The sequence below is a fragment of the Dendropsophus ebraccatus genome, chromosome 3, assembly GCF_027789765.1.
Source record: "Dendropsophus ebraccatus isolate aDenEbr1 chromosome 3, aDenEbr1.pat, whole genome shotgun sequence".
NCBI lineage: Eukaryota > Metazoa > Chordata > Amphibia > Anura > Hylidae > Dendropsophus > Dendropsophus ebraccatus.
This window is the reverse complement of record NC_091456.1, coordinates 64,602,819-64,624,550: the sequence shown is the minus strand read 5'-3', so window position 1 is coordinate 64,624,550 and position 21,732 is coordinate 64,602,819. Positions and strand designations below refer to the sequence as shown.

Below are 21,732 nucleotides of genomic sequence, written 5' to 3'. Positions count from 1 at the left end.
GTATACTTACCAGTCCCAGTGCCCCCACAGCATTGTGTCACCAGGCTAACAGACCCCCCCCCCCCCCCCCCCCCCGCCAGATGTCTCTCAGCTTCAGGGTACGTCATGGCCCGGCGGGAAAGGGTGGGAAATAGCCCGCTCAGCCAGTCAGTATACATACTGTCTCCTGATGAAGTTATGGGGACATAACAGAACGCAAAGAGTGTAGGCGACAGCACATCTGGACTGCCTTGCTATTGTACTGTATTTTTTACAGCACAGGGCACTTTTCTTTGTTTTAATGTTAGTTATTTGTGCTAATGTATTCTATTACAAGTAGCTGAGCCCACCACTATCCTTCTGTTTGATTACACTTAGCCAGTCAGTGACTGCACCGATGTCCCGTCCCAGTTATCGGGGGTCCTAGAGGGAGTTGCAGCATTGCAGGGGCACAGGGAAAGTAACCTTTCTTTATTATGCTTCCCCCACCCCCTGGCCAAAATGTTTTGGTTTTTTTACGTCAGATTTCTCCTTTAAGTATAGGTTTGCTTTAAAACATGATAACGAAACAACAACAAAAAAAAGTATGTAAATTGCAAACTTGCTTTTTATTATTGTACTGTAATATTACATGCAAACTTGGGAATTCCCTTACATGCAAAATCTTTCCCTTTTATAATGGCATACAAACAAGATGAGGGGGAAATTATTCATGTTTTCACCAGGATCATCAGTGTATGATAGTAAACACTTTTTGCGAAAGTGTAAATTTTTGCACAATGCTCAAAAATTTGTACAGAAAAAGGTTACACATTTTTAGTAAATAACCAACTGCTCAAAAATGCGCCACAATTTCAGACCAAAACATACACAAAAGACATTGATAAACTCCCCCTAGATGATTTAAAAATATTGACAATACAAGGACTACCCCTTTAAAAAGGTACTCTGATATGTCAAAGAAGCATTCCAAAATGTTGAGAGCTATAACGCCTTATTGCACCCCTCCCAATCATTGTTTAATTGAAAGGGAACTGAAAGCAGTTTCAAGCAGGGTCAGGGATGGGTAAGGGAAGGCATTAAAGCCTGTGACAAATTAATAAAACCAGAAGAAAATCAGGTGAAAGGCAAATACATATTGGTAAAAATATCAGTGTGGTAACTGGAGTTCCTGCAACTGCTGAAGCAATCTAAAAGTATTATCAGTTAGTAACTGGATTCACTTATAACGGCAAACGTCTTCCAAGCACTGACTTGTTTCAGCTGTAATAGGTGGTTTGTGAGTGGAAAGGATTAGTGCATTTAGGTATATGTACCTGCTATAGAAACAGATACAGCCTGTCTCACAGCATTCTTCCAGTAGGTAATGTGGTATGATCATGGTCATCACATACCCCTGGTGTAAAGTGTGCACAAGGAAGATATGACATTATGATTCCTCTTGTGCTTAGGATTTTTTTTTTTTTTAAAGTGTGTCTGCAGAAATAAAGGGGACAGGAGGGGCACCCATATCTTCATTATCCAACAAAAAAAGGGATAGTTCAGGAGGGGTTTTCGTTGCATTTTGTATTTCTACATAGCGAATGTGTGTGCATGTGGGTTTATGTATTATGGTCCTTTTACACTGAGTGATTTAAGATTTTGAAGCGCCAATTCGGTTTTTATGCCGATCAGTGTTTAGACAAAAATAAGTTGTTCAAAAATTTTTTGGGATGATTGCTTTAAGATCATTTAAGGTCACCTCACACACTAGGGTAAATCTGTGAGAGACTGTTCAGACAAAGCATCTGCGAATTATCAGCAAGCGGCCAGCGACAATGTGAGAACATGTTAAAAGACCACGATTAATGATTTCTTGCTTGTTGCTTGATCGTTAGCTGTATTTACCGGGGGTGACAGGTTCCCTTTAAAAGCTTGCAACAGTCTATACATACTGAGCTAGACTTATGACTGCAGCCATAGTGACCCCCCACAAGATGTGTATATAAATAGATATATCTCTCACCTAGTGACTAATGCAAGTGACCCCCTACAATACAGACACCTGAGGGGCCCTGATAATAATAATTGTGCATATATCTATCTCCCAGTGTCTGCAGCCAGTTTGCCCTACACTTATAGATGGCCCCCTCCTTTTATAGATGACCCCCCTCTACCCCCATTATAGATGCCCCCTCTCCCCCCCATTATAGATGCCCCCTCTCCCCCCCTTATAGATACCCCCTCCCCTTATAGATGCCCCCTCTCCCCCCCATTATAGATGCCCCCTCTTTTCCCCCCCTTATAGATACCCCCTCCCCTTATAGATGGCCCCCTCTCCCCCCCTTGAAGATGGCCCCTCTTCTCCCCCCATTATAGATGCCCCGACTTCTCTTCCCCCCATTATAGATGCCCCCACCCCCATTTCCTCTATGCTAAGCAGTATTTAAATAAACACACACAAACTCACCTGACAACCCGCTCCCCCGGCGAACCTCTTCTTCTTCAGGCGCTGTCCCCGGCTGATGCGCGGCTGCCGGGAGTGTCCCATCCTATCCCCGGCAGTGCGGCGCGTCAGTGAGCTCCCTGTACGCGGGGGCTGTGACTTCTGACACAGGAAGCGTCTCTAACGTGCGCTTCCTGTGCCGGAAGTAAGGCCTCAGGCAGCTCACTGATGCGCCGCGCTGCCGGGGATAGGATGGGACACCCCCGGCAGCCGCGCATCAGCCGGGGGCCCGGACTTAAAGAGACAGCGCGCCGGGGCCAGTCGCAAATGGCGCCCAGATTAATAAATCTGGGCGCCATTTGCAAAATGTCAGTCGCATTGGCGACCATTTTGGTCGCCATCTGGAGCCCTGTATTAAAAACGGTGCTTTACCTGGTGAACCCCTTAGGGACATATGCCGTACCCGTACGTCATATGTCCGTAAGAGGACTGCTATCTGCAGCACGGGATTGCGGCTATTAGCAGGAGCGGTCCGATCGCTGCTCCCGCTAATTAACACCGTTGGATGCAGCTGTCAAACATGCAACCGAGGAGGGGGATCCCTTCATCTTACTGGGCCGGGCCTCAGCGACGTAATGATGCTGATCCCGGCTCGATATTCTATTGTATTGGCCTGCAGCAGGCCAAAGCAATAGAGCACCGATCTCATGGATCGGTGCTGTCCTGTGTTGTACAGCTACACGGAATTAGTGACGCAAAAAATAAGGGCTCATGTGGGTTTCTAGGTGAAAAAATGCAAGTGCTATGGCCTTTTAAACATAAGGAGGAAAAATCAAGAACGCAAAAACGAAAATTGGCTCCGTCCTTAAAAGGTTAAAAAGTGTTTTTTTAAAAAGTGTTCATCAGATGAATGAAAGACAATATTTTCTACTATACAGAATGGTAGTTATAGCTTGTACAATGATATGATTTCTACCCCAGCAGATATCATTTATGCGCTGCACAAGCAATTTGCTCTACTTCGTAAATGCTTTGATGGAAAATTCAAAGACTTGGGTGGCTACCGTGACATCCATTTTTTTAAAAAAATATGTAAAGGTTAACATTCATATAAACCTGTAGTAAAACTAATGAATGGAATGAATGGTCACATCCAAAACAACAACAGAAACATTTATGTGACCCAAAACATATAGTGTAGAAACTCATTACAGACCCATTCAACTATTTCTTGGAATAGCTTTCTGTAACAGCATGAGACTACAGATTTTGTGAGGACACCGTACTTGAATACATATAGCCTAAAGGCTTAATTGAAACAATTACAGGCTTCTCTTGTCAGGATTTAACAGCTGCTTAACATTTTGGCTATAACATAACATCTGATGATTTTGTAGTGAGAACACTTTGTACCACCATTTCTTTACCATGGTAACCTACAGTTATACATGAACATAGTTTTACCAAGCCAATTACCAGACATTTTTGGGCTCCATAATAAAAATGTTCTAGGAGGTGAGATGTAACAATCTCCAGCCAGGCGAAATGATTAAATCAACTGGCATTACTTGGATGTAAAACAGTAAAAAAAAAACCCACTAAGGGCCCTATTACACAGGAGGGTTATATACTAAATCAGGCAGAATCAAGCAGTTATCACCAAGTTTAATAAAGACAGACCTGTTCCTGCACAGGCTGGTTCAGAAGTGTCATTGGTGGGAATGCCAGAAACAAGCCGTAAGGACAACAGCGGAGAATAGACAGTTAACTGAAATATCTTTATTATTTTACACCTTTAAAGCAAGGGCTGCATGGACATCGCTATATCTGTGAAGCCCCACTCATGTAATTATTAAACTGATAAGTGAGCCCACAGCCCAGCGTCTCCAGCTTACTGACCACTGGCAATCTCCTGTTTGGGAGTGGAAAGTAACTACAGTGATGTCCCGCCCCGTCACTGACTGGCTCAGTGGGCAATACTCAGCTGGGATGCAACGTTGCTGGAGCAGCAGCTGCAGGAGACCGACAAGGGTCCATGACTGGTGATGCTGTGCTGCATGGGCAGAGGGACAGGTAAGAATCGATTATTAATGTTCCCTCCAACCTCTGCCGACCCAGGATTTTTAGAGTTAGTCTTTAACTCTTCTGCTGTAATAGATAAAGAGAGAAATAACCTGCAATTCACATCTTGGATCAGATTTACACTAGCCAGAAAACTATATGAAGAGCAATACGCCAAGGGGTGGAAAATGAAGTACACATCAGTTGTGAACTTCTCGCACTATTTCGCCAAATCAGGCAGATATCTCCCAGTGTAACAGAACCAGTGATGAGCAGACAAGCGAGCAAACACTTGCACGTCAGCTTATTGCTGTCCTTTAGCACGTTAAAAGATAATCTGCCATTGGCTGCACATCTCTCCGTGTAATAGGAAATGCAAGGCTGGCTTAACATGCGATCATCGAGCCGTGTAATAGGGTCAGTTTACACAACAGGTCAAGCAGTCTAATACAGTCTTTACTAGAGATGAGAACAGCTCAAGCATGCTCAATGTCCGATCACTCGCCATCTGAATACCGGCCTCAACTTATAGCTGACAAGCACAGCTCTGTGATCATGTGCCTGGCGGTCTCCCGCTGGGTGGCAATTCAGAAAATAAATTATTTTAATGATCAGTACGAGCTTCTTGTAACTAGGCATGATGGCGGAGCTGCAGTGGCATCCCTCATCCCAGTCAATCACACTTGATTGGCCACCTGACCACTGGGAACTTAATACAAAGGCCAACACTCAGACTGCCAATCACGTGTGAATGGCTGGAAAGAGAGTGGAGGTGGCTTGACTATAAGGCATGCAAGCAGAGCCACCAAGGCCTTGTTACCAGAAGCTGGAATTGGCACCCTGCTCTAATGTACTGGGGCTAGGTCACAATTTCTCAAAGAGGTGATTGGTTCCCTTTGATCCACTTCAGAGATTAACTGGTCCTTAAAAAATTGATTTTGGAAATAGTCCAAGATCCTAAAAAGTAATTTACCAAATGATGACAATATAAAGTAATTATATTGTAAGGCTGGGTTAACACAATGTATGAGATGGGCTGTGTCGTGTCACAGAACGGCTGGTACTGCAGTGAACATCACTTTATCTTAATTGCATTCGGTTGTGCCTGCGCTCCAATTAAGCATAGTACACAATGGGAAGTGCGGCTAGGAGCCGCACTTCACATTATGTGCAGTCTCTATTTTGTGCAGCCGCTATTCATTGAATAGCGGCCGCACAAAATAGACATGTCACCGCCACCGCACAGAACCACGGCTGATCTGTATACAGTGAATACAGTGTAGCTATGGTTCAATAGAAAACAATACAGATGGCCATGGTCAATAAACAACGCTATTGTTTTACGTTGTGAGGATGTGGTATAAATGTGAATTATTAGCTCATTTATATAGAATGTTACCCTTAAAAAAAAGAGAATGTCAAAATGTAAAAATGCTATTTTTTTTCAAATTTTTAGCTAAATTTCTGAAAAGAAATTTTACAAATAATGCTTAGTCCTTAAGGGGTTAAAAAACACAGTTGCAAAGGTGAACACAGCCTGTAATGTTTGGGACCATAAATACTGTATATACTTACGACACCGGCCCATGGCAATAACTCTGGATGCTTTCCAAAACGCGGGGAGGTACTACTTCCTTGCAAAGATAATGGTGTGCATCTGCCGTCAATCTGTAATACCCATCAATAAGTGAAATAAAAGACAAAGCTTTCTTCAGTGAGGAAAATTCCACCTCCTAGACAAAAGTAAAAAATAAATAAATACCTAAAGCTCTTACTGCACAATCCAATCTAGTAAGTACAATCAATAGCTGCTTTTAATCGAAGATCTGTCCTGGGGTCTACTCGGCAGGTGATGCAGTTATTGTCTTTAAAAAAAAACAACTTTTAAACTTGCAGCGCTGTGTCAAATTGGCGTAGACTAGAGTACGTATGCCCTAGGGCTGCACCACCTCTCTGTTCCTCCTCACAATTGGGAATCCCTCTGGGCAGGATCAATTATCACTTGTCTGAACACTGCACATGTTCCTTAATGATCCAGCAAAATGTGTAGTGTTCAGACAAGTGATGATTAAGAGAAATCCTGTCTGGGCGGGGAGGAGGGATGGAAAAGCGTCACAGCCCTAGGGCACAGGCACTCTAGGCCACACCAATTTGACACAGGGCTGCAAGTTTAAAAGTAGTTTTTTAGGACAATAACTGCATCGCCTGCCTAATGGACCCCAGGACAGATCTTGAATTAAAAGCTGTTATCCGACTGTACAAGCGGTTTGGGGGGTCAGATTGTGGGTACAGAGTCACTTTAAATCAGTCAAACTCAACTATTTTAGAGTGATCAATCGACTATCTAATGTGTATGGAGGCCCCCAACTCACAGACGCAGATATCAAAGGACATATGTCAGGGAACAGTCAGGCATGTTGAAATTCAAAATCTCCCTACCCCTTTGTTCTTGGGGAGATAAGCTGCAACCAGAGAGTGGCCTTCTCCCAACATATACATTCTTGGCTGTGCCAATTGATAATATTTATGGGGGTACTAGAAGAAATAGCTGTTTGGTGACAGTTATCTGAAATGGCCGAGAGCCATTGTATAACATCAAACTCAGCACAGCTAAACACACTGATGGCAAATGCAAAACTTTTTCTTTAAAGCGACTCTGTACCCACAATCTGACCCCCCCCCCACTCGCACAGTTAGATAGCGGCTTTTAATCCAACATTTGTCCTGGGGTCCGGTTGGCAGGCGATGTAGTTATTGTCCTAAAAAACAACTTTTAAACTTGCAGCCCTGTGTCAAATTGAGGAGGCCTAGAGTACCCATACCCTAGCATTGAGACACCCCTTCCCACCCTCTTCATCATTAGGAATGCCCCTAAAACAATTTCTCCTATTCATCACCTGTGTGAACATTGCACATGTCGTGGATCGTTAAGGCACCTATGCAGTGTTTAGACAGGTGAGGAATAGGAGAAATTGTTCAAGGGGCATTCCTAATGATGAAGAGGGCGGGGAGGAGGGACGGAGGAGTTTCACAATCCTAGGACATGGGTACTTTAAGCCAAACCAATTTGACACAGGGCTGCAAGTTTAAAAGTTGTTTTTTAAGAACAATAATTGCATCACCTGCCGAATAGTCCCCAGAACAGACCTTGGAGTAAAAGCAGATATCTCACGGTATGGAGTCGCTTTAAATGCACATCTTTACCTGAAAATATTAGTTTATAAATACTGTGGTTTATAACCAAAATAAAAACTTAACGCATACATCATGAGGAAGGAAAACAAGTGCCAAAAGCAAAAGCCATTTCAGGAAGGAAAACAGTCTTTTTTTTAATGTCACACTGTCAGATAGCCTGCTGATCACTTAAGAACAGTGACCGACACAGGAAACCTGACAGTGGTAAGATTTGTGAAAAGCTCAGTAACCCAGCACACCACATGGTAATCAGTTACAAAACATAGACATTAAGTAACACCAGCATATACACAATGTGTATTTTCCCACAGTGGCCTTCTCTTTTTCTGTCGACTACAACTACTAAACAACAGAGTATACGGTTTGCATTTTACTGCCCTGAAAGGCTAAGTATATATGAGAGATGTATGTGAGTGTGAGTGTGTGTCACGTCAGAGATGAGTGTTCTTATGATAAATCAGTTTGTAATCTGGAGATTACATATCTCATAGCACGCAGAACTGACAGACCACAAATTTGTAGCACTGCAGCTGCATAATGTTATGTCTGTAGAACTTTGCTACCTACAAAACATTCACAAATGGTCTTTTGCTTCATAAATCTGACATATTAACAAACTCCCCCCCACCACCACCACACAACCAATGCTGTTTATAGTATAACACACATAGTCATTAGAGATGAGCGAACCGATTCGGCTGGTATGGGATCCAGTTCGGATTTTTCCAAAAGTCCGAGTCCGGTCGGATTTTTGGAAGTCCGCTCTGAATTTTTTTCTTCTTGCTTTCTAAAATGGCAGCCACCATTTTAGAAAGCAGGAAGTGTTCTGGGCGGGAAAAGCTCTTTCCCATGATGCCCGGAACACATCCAATCAGCAGGGATGTTGCACTAGCCCACCCCCTGTGTGACGTCGGTATTGCTTTAAGAGGAGCGGTCACATGACCGCAAGAGGCAGTCTGCACAGAGAGAGGAAGGAGTCTGTTAGCAGTGCACAGAGCTCGTCAGTGACAGGCGATTTCCCGCCAGTCGTGACTAGTCTAGATGGAAACACTGGCCCAATGTATACGTAACAGGTAATAAGCATACGTACGGAAAATGATTTAAGTATGTTTTCAAGCACAAGCATGGCATGTGAAACACTTTAGATATATGTAAGGAGACATTGAACAAAATGTTATTGTGCTGTATTTTTGCTTTATCAGGCCCCGTTCCCACTGAGCAAAACTAGCGGAATTCCGCGGCGGATTTGTCTGCCGCGGAATGCCGTTAGCCTCCCGCTCATAATGGGAGTCTATGGGAGGCGCTCGCTCCTGCCCTGTCCGTGCTGAAGCATGAACATGTTAATTCTTCAGCGCGGACAGAGCAGGAGCGCACACCTCCCATAGACTCCCATTATGAGTGGGAGGCTAAGAGCATTTCCGCTAGTTTTGCTCAGGGGGAACGGGCCTTAGCCAGAACTGGGGTGACTGGCTCCCTTCAAAATGTATTTAACTGCACTTATATGCTGTTATTTTTAAACAAAAATAAAATAAAAACAACTTGTAACTTTAACTTTCCATCTTCTTTTCTACTATAATGTGCCAAATGATTTCTACACTAAAAAAACAACAACAAAAGACCTGACTACTACTTGAATCTAATCGGTTTATTCAAAAAAGCAATTTACCAGAGACTTGCTGTCCTGCTTGTGGATAGTCACTATTCTACTTTCACTGGAATCATCCTTGCTGGCTTGTTTGATGCTCACATCAATAATGTCAGGAAAATCACAGTACGTCTGTAGGTCCTGTCATAACACAATAACACAATTTTAATTTTAAAAAAATATACAATATTATAAGGCTAAAACAGCATATTAAACATTTCAATCAGGAACCTTATAAATGCCATAAGCTCTATTATGTTATAATTTTAATAATATTTATAATAATATTTATAATGTTTTAATTTAATAATATTTAAACGGATATCCAAGGAAAAGAGGGTAGAAGGCCTATCCGTGGAATAACACCTATAAACATTAGACTGACAGCTGACTTTTATCTGTATGTTGGCAAGCTTCAGAAAAACAGCATCTTTGTTTATAGCTGCAGACAATAACCGTGTCTACTAGTCCGAAACACAATTTGTTTGAATTGAATATGCCATAATCAATATTGTAGCTACCTGGCCTTGCTCTTATTGAAGACACATGGGGGGAATTTATCATTGTTTTACATGTGTCTTCTGGCGTAAAAAGTTGCAAATTTTTGCGGTTTACACCACTCACATCTGTTCTCAGAAAAAGTATATTAGTATGCATGTTTTCAGTGCTCCGGCTATTTATACAAAGACTCTCTTAAAACGGCACAAATTGACGCAAAGCTAGTCCAGTTCGAACTATGCATAAAAATGGTGCAAATTACACCCTAAGGCTCTTTTCATACTACGTATATTTGAGGCTGTATATTTGAGGCTGTATAGCAACCAAAACAAGGAGTGGATGTTGTAATTGAGTGGATGGCCGTCATTTAATGGCAAATGTGCTGTTATTTTAAAACAACGGCTGTTGTATTGAAATAATGGAAGTTATTTACCGTTATATGGCAGCCATCCACTCAATTACAACATTATGTGAACAGATCCTTTCTGTGTTTTCAATCCACTCCTGGTTTTGGTTGCTATGAGGACCTGACATGAGGACCAAATACAGCCTCAAATATACATAGTGTGAACCCAGCCTAAAATGGTGCAAATGCAAAAATGTGCCCTTTTAGGGTACGTTCACACTTACCGGATCCGCAGCTGATTTTATTTGAATAACTGAACACAGCATCAAATCTGCACCATCACATCTGCTGCGGATCTGCTGCGGATCCTGTAGGTGTGAACGCACCCTTAATGGGTAAAATGGCACAGACACTCGTCCACTCCAAATTTTTGACGGTGCTTGGGCCATTTTTTATAAATCTGGTGCAAGGGAAAAGGTGCTCTACAGACAAAAGGCATAATATAGACCACTTTCCACTTAGAACAATTCTCCCCATACTCTTGAAACCAAGGATACTAGTCTTTACCTGCTCATCAAATGTATCTTTTTCTTTCGATCTGCCTTTCGTGTAGCGAATTCCTTCATTTGCAGTAACCACAACAGTTGCAAAAATCTCTCCGCCTGAAGGATCTCTGCAAGCTTCCTTGACTTCAAATTGTTCAGAGTAAAATGCTGACTGTAAAGTTTCTAGGTTTATCAGATATTTCAGTTTTAAGTCTCTGGCAGTAGCTTTGCATTGGCTAAACTGTTGAATGAAACTTCGGAATCTGTATCTAATTCTCTTGCGGGTCAGAATATGATAGTCTTGGATTTTGGCACGAATACACTTCGGTAGAAACGATTTGTAGCTGCAAAGGAATAAGAGACAGAATTAATTTACTAGAGATTGTATGTGCAGAATTTTGCAAAAAAAATTGCATACATTTATTTCAAAGTCTTATGATAAAGGTCTTTTTAAAAAAATACTATGGGCAGGGGATAGGGGAAGATAACAAAGACAATATGCTTCCCGCTCCCAGTGCTGTATCACTGAGCTCCCAGACTTTGCCGGCTGTCATCTTCTCTCAGGTTCCGGGTATGTCACGACCCGGGTTCAATGTCACACGTCTCCCCAACAATCATTTTCCTATCCTACACTCTCCTCCCCCCCCTCCCCTCCTATCCTTCCCCCCATAATTTTACCCTATATCCTACCTTCAGGCACTATCAGCTGAACCTAGGTAGTCAGGGAAGGGCTTAGTGGACCCTCTACAAGAAAGTGGAGCTGGCTCCCAATTAGTCTAATAGGGTATGTTAGGGTACACTAGCTTAGGATCCCGTGTGGGACCGCCCTTTTTAGGGCAGCCACCCCACCTAGGCTATAGGGACCCTAGTGTAGGGATTGGTAGGGAATGATAGACCCCACTGTCTCAATGTATTTAGTCTATCCCCATATGGTATTATACTCCCCTGACACCTCCTTTCCCTCTTCTACACAGAGGGATGAGGTGGTCCTCATAATACCACTATATACCTTGCACATTTGCATTCACTTAGGCAGGTACATTACTTGAGATGTAGCCATGCATTTAGGCACACTCTCACTTATTACCTATAACTATTACCTACTGTTTGGAAACAAAATGTAATCAAATCCAATCCCTTGCTTCCATATTCATAGCCTCATGACCTTCTGAATTATTGGCCTATGCACTAACATTCGCCCAGTTCGACCAGTTCTCACCCTCCAAAAGCCGATCAGCAGTAGCACAGGATCACATCATTCCTGTACACTGCTTCTATCTCGGGCACGCGAGAGCGCCGCTATCCAGGCGCATCACTACTCTGTTTACTAACAGTGAGTGATCACTCCCCTAAGGGCGTGTACGGGGAGTGTTTACAGCTTGGCGCGCTGCTCCCAAACGGCGTGATGACGTCAGACGCGCCGTGACCGCACGGCCCTTTAACTAGAGTGTACGGCCGCGAGCGCTCCCGTCTATCTGCCACTGCAGGACCGCGGGAGGACAGGCTCACGTTTACACAGAACAGCTATGTAAGTTTCCTACTGATTCAGCACATAGTATGTAACATTGTTTACTCTATGAGGGTGCTTATCACTTCTCCTCTCTGGGTAGATATCCCGAGAAACACTGCGCACTCACTCGGAAATACAAGCAGAGAGGGAAAACTGTGAGTATAGTTACCCTTTCTTAATGTTAAATGGTGGTATCGGTATACCAATATTGATAGCCACATATGCATTTTCTACAGGGTTTATGGTAGCCACTGCTACTCAGGATCATCCCTCCCACTGCTTCCGATAACGGTTTGAGTGAGTAGCCACAACGCTGTGCCTGAATAACAGTCCTCTATTGATATGTGTACTATGTATTATACCTAACTGTATTACATTGTCACAGTCTTGAATTAGCCTCGGCGCCCCTGATGAGGTCACGGTTACCAGTGACTGAAACGCGTTGGGCGAGGCACATGTATATGACTATTTGGACTAACATTAACCTACACTACAGGAAACGTGATTGATGTGACTGACTGCTATACTCACAAATTGAAACTGGAAAGAGTAATTTAGCTGGTGTTACCATCACGGTGTAGAGTTGTTTGATAAGTTTCTGGCTACAGCTGATAGACCAAAAAAGGCTCTGGCCTGTACAGGACAATCCCGACATAGGGAAAGAACGGCACGACAGTGTGCATAATTTTGTATAATTTTCTATAACTGATCTCATTTGTAAATATTTGTACATATTGGTGAAGGTGTCACCTAAATAAACACTTTTCATTAAGCATATCCTATTGTTGTTAACACATGGGATTTAGCCTGATCAGCCAATCAGTGACTGCAGTGGTGTCCCACGCCAGTCCATGACTGCCTGAGCGGGGCATTCATTAGCCAGATTCTGGCGTAGCCGTAGGAAAACATAGCCAGCAGGGTCCAGGAGTGGGACTTGGCTCTGCGCGGGCACTGGGACAAATTGACTATAACTTTTATTTTCCCCCAAACCCCTGACCGTATGTTGGAGTTTCATTAACGCAATGAAAGACGGCTGGACGGAAATTAAATAATTACTGCAATTAAATGATGCATTCAAATTGCATTACTGCATGTGTTAACACAGCCTAAATACTAAGTGACACTACACAGGCTTAGAAAATGCGGCTACTTTAGTTGGTGCGCTGTTCCTGGAAGAAGCCAGGCATATTTTCTTATCCTGTAAATCCCTTTAGTGAGAAAAGTACACAAGAGATAATCTTGTCCACACTTCTTGCATCATCTTAAAAACAACAGCCCTGTACAAATTCTGCAGAGAAGACTGGGGTTAATTTCATTCTGATATCTTCCAGTTTAGACTGGCAGTTGACTGGGGCAGACAGGGCTAAACATTCTTTGCCTTTTTGTGCAGACAGTTCAGAGGGAAAAGGCTCCACCTGTAACTAGTTGTCTCAAAGTAAGAGACCAGGATAGACAGACAGGAGTAGGGAAAGGAGAAGACACCTGTGACACTATAGAAGAAAGAGAAATCCATTCAGGGAGAAACTTTTTTTAATTTTCTCCATTTTAAAGTTACTTTAACTTAAAAAAAAAAATAGAAAATATAATTTAACCTCTTAATGATCTATCCCAGTATATATATCTGTGTGTAAACAGTCATGAGGTGGTGGTGTATGGGGCAGGCCTAACCCTTTAAGGACGGGGCCCATTTTCATTTTTACGTTTTCGGTTTTTCCTCCTTGTGTTTAAAAGGTCATAGCACTTGCATTTTTCCACCTAGAAACCCACATGACCCCTTATTTTTTGCGTCACTAATTGTACTTTGCAATTACAGGCTGAATTTTTGCATAAAGTACACTGCGAAACCAGAAAAAAATTCAAAGTGTGGTGAAATTGAAAAAAAAAAGCATTTCTTTTATTTGGGGGAAATGTGTTTTTACGCCATTCGCCCTGGGGTAAAACTGACTTGTTATGCATGTTCCTCAAGTTGTTACGATTAAAACGATATATAACATGTATAACTTATATTGTATCTGATGGCCTGTAAAAAATTCAAACCGTTGTTAACCAATATACGTTCCTTAAAATCGCTCCATTCCCAGGCTTATAGCGCTTTTATCCTTTGGTCTATGGGGCTGTGCGAGGTGTCATTTTTTGCGCCATGATGTGATCTTTCTATCGGTACCTTGATTGCCCATATACGTCTTTTTGATCGCTTTTTATTAAATTTTTTCTGGATTTGATGCGACCAAAAATGCGCAATTTTGCACTTTGGGATTTTTTTGCGCTGACGCCGTTTACCGTACGAGATCAGGAATGTGATTAATTAATAGTTTGGGTGATTACGCAAGCGGCAATAGCAAACATGTTTATTTATTTATTTGTTTACTTTTATTTAAAACCTGGGAAAAGGGGGGTGATTCAGACTTTTATTAGGGGAGGGGGCTTTTTACTATAAACAACACTTTTTTTTTTTTTTTTACACATATACTAGAAGCCCCCCTGGGGGACTTCTAGTATATACACTTGGATCTCTCATTGAGATCTCTGCAGCATAGATATGCTGCAGAGATCCATGAGATCGGCACTCGCTTGCTTTCGGCTGCTGCAGCCGAAAACGAACGAGTGCCGAGCCGAGGACGGCGCCATCTTGGACGCGTCCCCGGCCGGCATCAGTATCGGAGATCGCTCCTCCGGGACAAGGTCCCGGAGGAGCGATCTCCCCCACTAGACCCCAGGGAAACGTTGCCTCCGGTAATCGGAGGCAGCTGTCAACTTTGACAGCTGCCTCCGATTAGCTAATTAGCGGGCACGGCGATCAGACCGTGCCCGCTAATAGCAGCGGTCCCGGGCTACTCGCGGCACCCGGGATCGCGGCACTTCAAAGCGGGGCCGCCGCGCGGCCCCGCTTTGAAGTGCAAGTGAGGACATATGACGTAGGGGTACGTCATATGTCCTTAAGAGGTTAAAGAGGATGTACCACCAGGTACATTCTCTTTTTAACCTGACACAGGGATAGAACGGTGAAGCGGCCGGTGCTCAAGCATTGGAGGTAGGCCGACCCGCCCTCAGTGGGAGGAAACTCCCTCCTCTCTATGACGCGGCTCCTTTGATTCTAACAGAGCCGCGTTATACAGGGGAGGGAATTCCCTCCCACTGGGGGCGGGTGGCTGCTGAAGTTGGATAAAGCTCTAAGGTTGTCTAGAAACGGATACAGCTGGATACATGGATACAGCTAATGACTATATCCATGTTTTCCACATAGCCTTAAGGCTTTATCCAACTTAAGCAGCCACCGCTAATCAAATGCCAAACGATCTGGTTCGGATGGATTCGAGCATGCTCGAGGTTCGCTCATCTCTACATATACAGTATTCATCTCTGTTTATGTTTCCCACTCCTCCCACTCCATACAGTGGCGGTCTTTGGCACCAAGCACCCCAAGCGATCGCTTGAGGCCCCCAACATCCAGGGGGGCCCCGCTCTTGTGCTCAAAACCGCTGGACAGGGCCGCTGCCCCGCTCGCTGCTGCCATCTGAACTGTAACTATGAGCACTCGTTACATGCAGAAGCACTGACAGGGTGGGAGACATTGGCTCCCCTCCTGTCAGTCACTCTTGTGGCCGCAGAAAGTGTTTTACCTGCGGTCACAAGTGGCCGCTCTGTCCTTGTGGTGCCGGTGCTCCATTGACATCACTGGAGCATTGGCGCCAGGACAAGGGGAGTGCGGCCTCTTGTGATCGCAGGGAAAACCCTTCCTGCGGCCACAAGAGTGAAGAGAAGAGGAGACGCCCGGACCCAGGTGAGTATAAGTGTTTGTTTTATTGTGTTACATACTATATGGGAGGGGGAGCACACAGGGGTCTGTTTAACTGGGGGAGCGCACATCGGGGGTCTATATAAATGGGGGGAGCACACAGGGGGGCTATATAACAGGGGGAGCACACAGGGGGGCTATAGACTACTGGGGCTTCACAGAGGGGTCTATATACTACTGGGGGCAGCACACAGGGGGTCTATATACTACTTGGGGCAGCAGAATGGGGTCTATATACAACTTGGAGAGCACACAGGAGGTCTATATCCTAGTGGGGGAGCACACAGGGGGGGCTATACTACTGGGGGAGCACACAGGGGTCTATATACTACTTGTGAGGCACACAGGTGGTCTATATATAACTGGGGGAGCACACAGGGGTCTGTATACTACTGGGGAAGCATACAAGGGGTCTATATAATACTGGTGGGGCACACAGGGGGTCTTTATACTACTGGGGGAACCACACAGGGCGTTTATATCCAAGTGGGGGAGCACACAGGGGGGCTAAATACCCTTAAGGGAGCACACAGGGGGGCTAAATGCCCCTGAAAGAGCACACAGGGGGCCTATATACTAGTGGGGGAGCACACAGGGGGTCTATATACAACTGGGGCAGCACACAGGAGGTCTATATACTTCTGGGGGAGCACACGGGGGGGGGGGGGGCTATACATAACTGGGGGAACACACAGGGGTCTATATACTACTGGGGGAAGCAAACAAGGGGTATATACTACTGGGGGCAGGACACAAGGGTATATACTATTGGGGCAGCATACAAGGAGTATATATTACTGGCGGTAGCTCATAAGGGGTATATACTACTGGGGCAATACACAGGGGTCTATTGTTTTGGAACGCGTGTCGAGGGGGGGCCCCAGACATAACTTCGCTTGGGGCCCCAGAAATGCCAAGACCGCCCCTGGTCTCATATGACCAGCATAAATCTATGTGAATCAGTCAAAGATTAAAATAAACACATTAGATAAAACTAATACATTGTCTTATGTGAAGATTGTGGGCTGAGAGGACACTAGGGTTCAAAGAGGGATTTTGTGAAATCCACCACCCCTCAGGCTGAACTTGACAGAACACAGTATCATTTTCGCCTGGAATGTTCCTTCAACCCATTCCTGACTACCTCATTATTAATGGGCTAGGCAGGGGAAGGTGTGTGTGAAGCAGGAGCTAAGCCTACCTTATACCTTGGTGCTGCTAATGAACAACATCAGCAATCCTGCTGATGTCAGTCATTTAACCATGTGAATGCCATGATTAATAGCGATTTGGGCATTTAAATGTCCCAACGACTGGTACTGCACCTGTCGGGTGCTAGCAGAGTTCAAATAAACCAGATTCTATTTGGCAGTAATGGAGGGCTGGCTGAAAATGTAATCAATCAGCACCCCAAAATAATCAGTATTGGCAATCTGGTGATTGCTTATAAAAGTTCACTTGAAAGACTTAAAAAGACTTAAAGCGCAACTATAAAATATTTTGACCATTCAGTATTAGTTAGCTTAGGTCATGATAAGACTTTTTGCAATATACATTAATAACCTAAAATGAACAGTTTTTTTAAATACATAAAGCCAAAAGTCCCCTCAGAGCTCTCTTTGCCTCTGACTTTTTTCTGCATTCCTGCTGGACACGCCCCCTCCCTGCAGATAGAGTACAGACTCTGACAGGAGGATCAGATAACAGCCCTGACACAGAGAGAAACATAAACAAATCCTCCTCCCCCACCTCCTAGCAGCACGTTCTCCCCCCTCCCCTCACAGAGGTGACTAAGCAGAGCTGAGGGTGTTGTGTGTGAGAAGCAGCGCAGGGGAAGAGCTGGATGGAGGCACAAGTGTATCCAGTGCCCCCATGACTCCAATGTACTGCATGAGGGAGAGTGGGTGAGGACTTGGGAAGGACTACAAGTCCCAGCTCAACACAGCTGTAGTCCTTCCATAGTACATATAACATTCACTATCAGATGTCTGCAGCAGGTGCTCCCACCTCCATGGCTGACATTATCCTTCAGTGTAATGAGAGCAGATGACTGTATCTAATCCCACTGTGTGTGATACCATCTGCTGGGGCTCTGTATCTAATCTTACATTGTGATACTGTATGCTGGGGCTCTATCTGATCCTGCTATGTGTGATACATCTGCTAAGGTGCTGGTCAGTGAATGGAGGGACCCAGCCAGGGAGATGAGGGATAGGCCACGCCCACTTTCTCTCAGCCAGGAGAAAAATTTATTTATTCTTCTGAGCCAAAAAAATGGGGATATCTCAGTGAGTGTACACACTATCAACACAGTTTAGGGCTCTTTTTAAAGGGTAACACGTGGGCTTTTTATTTCAGGAATTTCATTTTTTGGCTACTGAAATTATAGTTACGCTTTAAACAGGGCCGTCTTAACAGCATTATGGGCCCCTGGGCAGAGGTGCGAATTGGGCCCCCCCCCCCGCGGCCGCCGCCATCAAAACCCCCCCCATCTTTGCAACCCCGCCCCTAGCCAGTACAATTACGTACAATAAAAAATACTAATTATTGTTAACATAAACTTTAATTCACAATACAGTCTTTCAGCAGCGCAAAAACAAAAAATAACCGTGCGTGCGTGCCGCACCAAACCAGACCAGGTTGGCTTCAAAGTATCCAAAAACCGCAATGGAGACAGCACTTCCAACAGCAATCTGCAGGGTTTATTGTCACACCAGTGCAACATGTCTCATCTATACAGAGGGGCAACAACATGACTATTATATATGAACCATGCTGTTTCCATGTATACAGAATACAGGGAAACAACATGGTTCATATATAATATAATAGTCATGTTGTTGCCCCTCTGTCTATATGAGACATGTTGTTTTGCCCTTCTCTATATATATGCCAGATAACAAGCAACAAATATTACCACCGCATACTGACTAACACCACCGCTGCTACTGACTAATCCACTGTACACAGATCACTATCACCTCATCCAGTCATATAGAGGTACCCAGCTCTACACAGGTTCTGTACACCATATACATTACAGTGCAGATACATCAAGTGACTCACATGAGACGTCTTCTCTGATCGGAGTACTTCCCTTTTCATCTTCTTTTCCATTTGCCCTGTGCCGTTATGAGAACTTCTCCGAGCCACGAATCCACAGAATCTGCCAGACAGACATATTAGGCTCCACACTCTGTCACCATCCTCATCTCTCTACACACTGCACATCTGTATTGGCCCCTTATAGATAGCTCCCCCTGTATTACCCCCTTATAGATGGCTCCCCCTGTATCCCCCCCCTTATAGATAGCTCCCCCTGTATTACCCCCTTATAGATGGCTCCCCCCTGTTACCCCCCCCCTTGTATAGATGGCTCCCCCCTGTATCCCCCCCCTATAGATGGCTCCCCCCTGTATCCCCCCGTATCCCCCCCCCTAATATAGATGGCTCCCACCTGTATCCCCCCCTTATAGATGGCTCCCCCCTGTATCCCCCCCCTTGTATAGATGGCTCCCCCCTGTATCCCCCCCTATAGATGGCTCCCCCCTGTATCCCCCCCTCTCGTATAGATGGCTCCCCCCTGTATCCCCCCCTATAGATGGCTCCCCCCTGTATCCCCCCTATAGATGGCTCCCCCTGTATCCCCCCCTATAGATGGCTCCCCCCTGTATCCCCCCTATAGATGGCTCCCCCCTGTATCCCCCCTATAGATGGCTCCCCCCTGTATCCCCCCCTATAGATGGCTCCCCCCTGTATTCCCCCTATAGATGGCTCCCCCCTGTATCCCCCCCTATAGATGGCTCCCCCTGTATCCCCCCTATAGATGGCTCCCCCCTGTATCCCCCCCTATAGATGGCTCCCCCCTGTATCCCCCCCTATAGATGGCTCCCCCCTGTATATGGCTCCCCCCTGTATCCCCCCCTATAGATGGCTCCCCCCTGTATCCCCCCCTATAGATGGCTCCCCCCTGTATCCCCCCCTATAGATGGCTCCCCCAGTATCCCTCCTATAGATGGCTCCCCCTGTATCCCCCCCTATAGATGGCTCCCCCCTGTATCCCCCCCTATAGATGGCTCCCCCTGTAACCCCCCTATAGATGGCTCCCCCCTGTATCAACCCATATAGATGGCTCCCCCCTGTATCCCCCCCTATAGATGGCTCCCCCCCGTATCCCCCCCTATAGATGGCTCCCCCCCGTATCCCCCCCCTATAGATGGCTCCCCCCGTTTCCCCCCTATAGATGTCTCCCCCTTATTCCCCCCCTATAGGTGGCTCCCCCCTGTATCCCCCCTATAGATGGCTCCCCTCTGTATCCCCCCTATAGATGGCGCCCCCGTATTCCCCCCTTATAGATGGCTCCCCCTGTATCCCCCCCTATAGATGGCTCCCCCCTGTATCCCCCCTATAGATGGCTACCCCGTATTCCCCCCTTATAGATGGCTCCCCCTGTATCCCCCCCTATAGATGGCTCCCCCGTATTCCCCCTTATAGATGGCTCCCCCTGTATCCCCCCCCTATAGATGGCTCCCCCCTGTATCCCCCCCCTATAGATGGCTCTCCCTGTATCCCCCCTATAGATGGCTCTCCCTGTATCCCCCCTATAGATGGCTCCCCCTTATTCCCCCCCTATAGATGGCTCCCCCCTATGGATGGCTCCCCCGTATTCCCCCCTTATAGATGGCTCCCCCTGTATCCCCCCCTATAGATGGCTCCCCCTGTATCCCCCCCTATAGATGGCTCCCCCCTGTATCCCCCCTATAGATGGCTCCCCCTGTATCACCCCCTTATAGATGGCTCCCCCCTGTATCCCCCCTATAGATGGCTCCCCCTGTATCACCCCCTTATAGATGGCTCCCCCCTGTATCCCCCCCTATAGATGGCTCCCCCCTGTATCCCCCCTATAGATGGCTCCCCCCTGTATCCCCCCTATAGATGGCTCCCCCGTATTCCCCCCTTATAGATGGCTCCCCCTGTATCCCCCCCTATAGATGGCTCCCTCGTATTCCCCCCTTATAGATGGCCCCCTGCACAGCAGATAAAAAAAAACAAACACCCAACTCACCTACCAGCGCTCCCCTGTCGCTGCTTCCTCTCCTCTTCTGCCCCGGCTGATGCGTCGCTCCCCGGGGGATTCTCAGGGAGCGCACACATCCGGAAGCTCAGTGTGCGCCCAGGCCGGGACTTCCGGTACAGGAAACCCCAGCGACGCGCAGAGGTTCCTGATGCGTGCGCTCCCGGAGAATCCCCCAGGGAGCGACGCATCAGCCGGGGCCGGATTTCCTCTTGCGATCGCAAGCAAGAAAGTGCTTGCGGTCGCAAGAGAAGGGGAAGGGGGCGCGCGCAGGGCCGTCTTACCCATTGGGCATGGGAGGCGGCAGCCTGGGGACCCTTGCGTCCTAGGGGGCCCCTGCCCGCTGTGACAGCGGGCAGGGGCCCCCTAGGACGTAAGGGCCCCCGGGCAGCCGCCTACCATGCCCAATGGGTAAGACGGCCCTGGCTTTAAACCCCTTTTACAAAATGGCATACTGGTACATCAGGACAGCCTGGAACTTAAAGAATCATGACGTACTGGTACGCCATACTGTGCAGCAGGTTTATGAAGCAAGCTTAGCAGCCGGGTACTCATAGTCAATGACTGACTGCCTTAAACGCCCCAATCTAAAGTAATCACGACATTTAAGTGTGTCAGTGACAGGAGCAGCACCGTGCACTGAATGATCGGAACCCCT

General features: G+C 45.9%; 1 protein-coding gene across 2 annotated transcripts in view; it reads right to left on the bottom strand.

The window, feature by feature from the left end:
- The window catches only part of JAK2 (Janus kinase 2), a 173,149-nt gene that overhangs the window by 41,733 nt on the left and 109,684 nt on the right, over positions 1-21,732 (bottom strand). For both annotated transcript variants that reach the window (XM_069961926.1, XM_069961927.1), the window contains 3 exons: positions 10,717-11,038; positions 9,327-9,446; positions 6,041-6,198 (listed from right to left, as the gene is read on the bottom strand). In XM_069961926.1, coding sequence (XP_069818027.1) covers positions 6,041-6,198; positions 9,327-9,446; positions 10,717-11,038 — 600 coding nt within the window. The remainder of the gene's footprint in view (positions 1-6,040; positions 6,199-9,326; positions 9,447-10,716; positions 11,039-21,732) is intronic.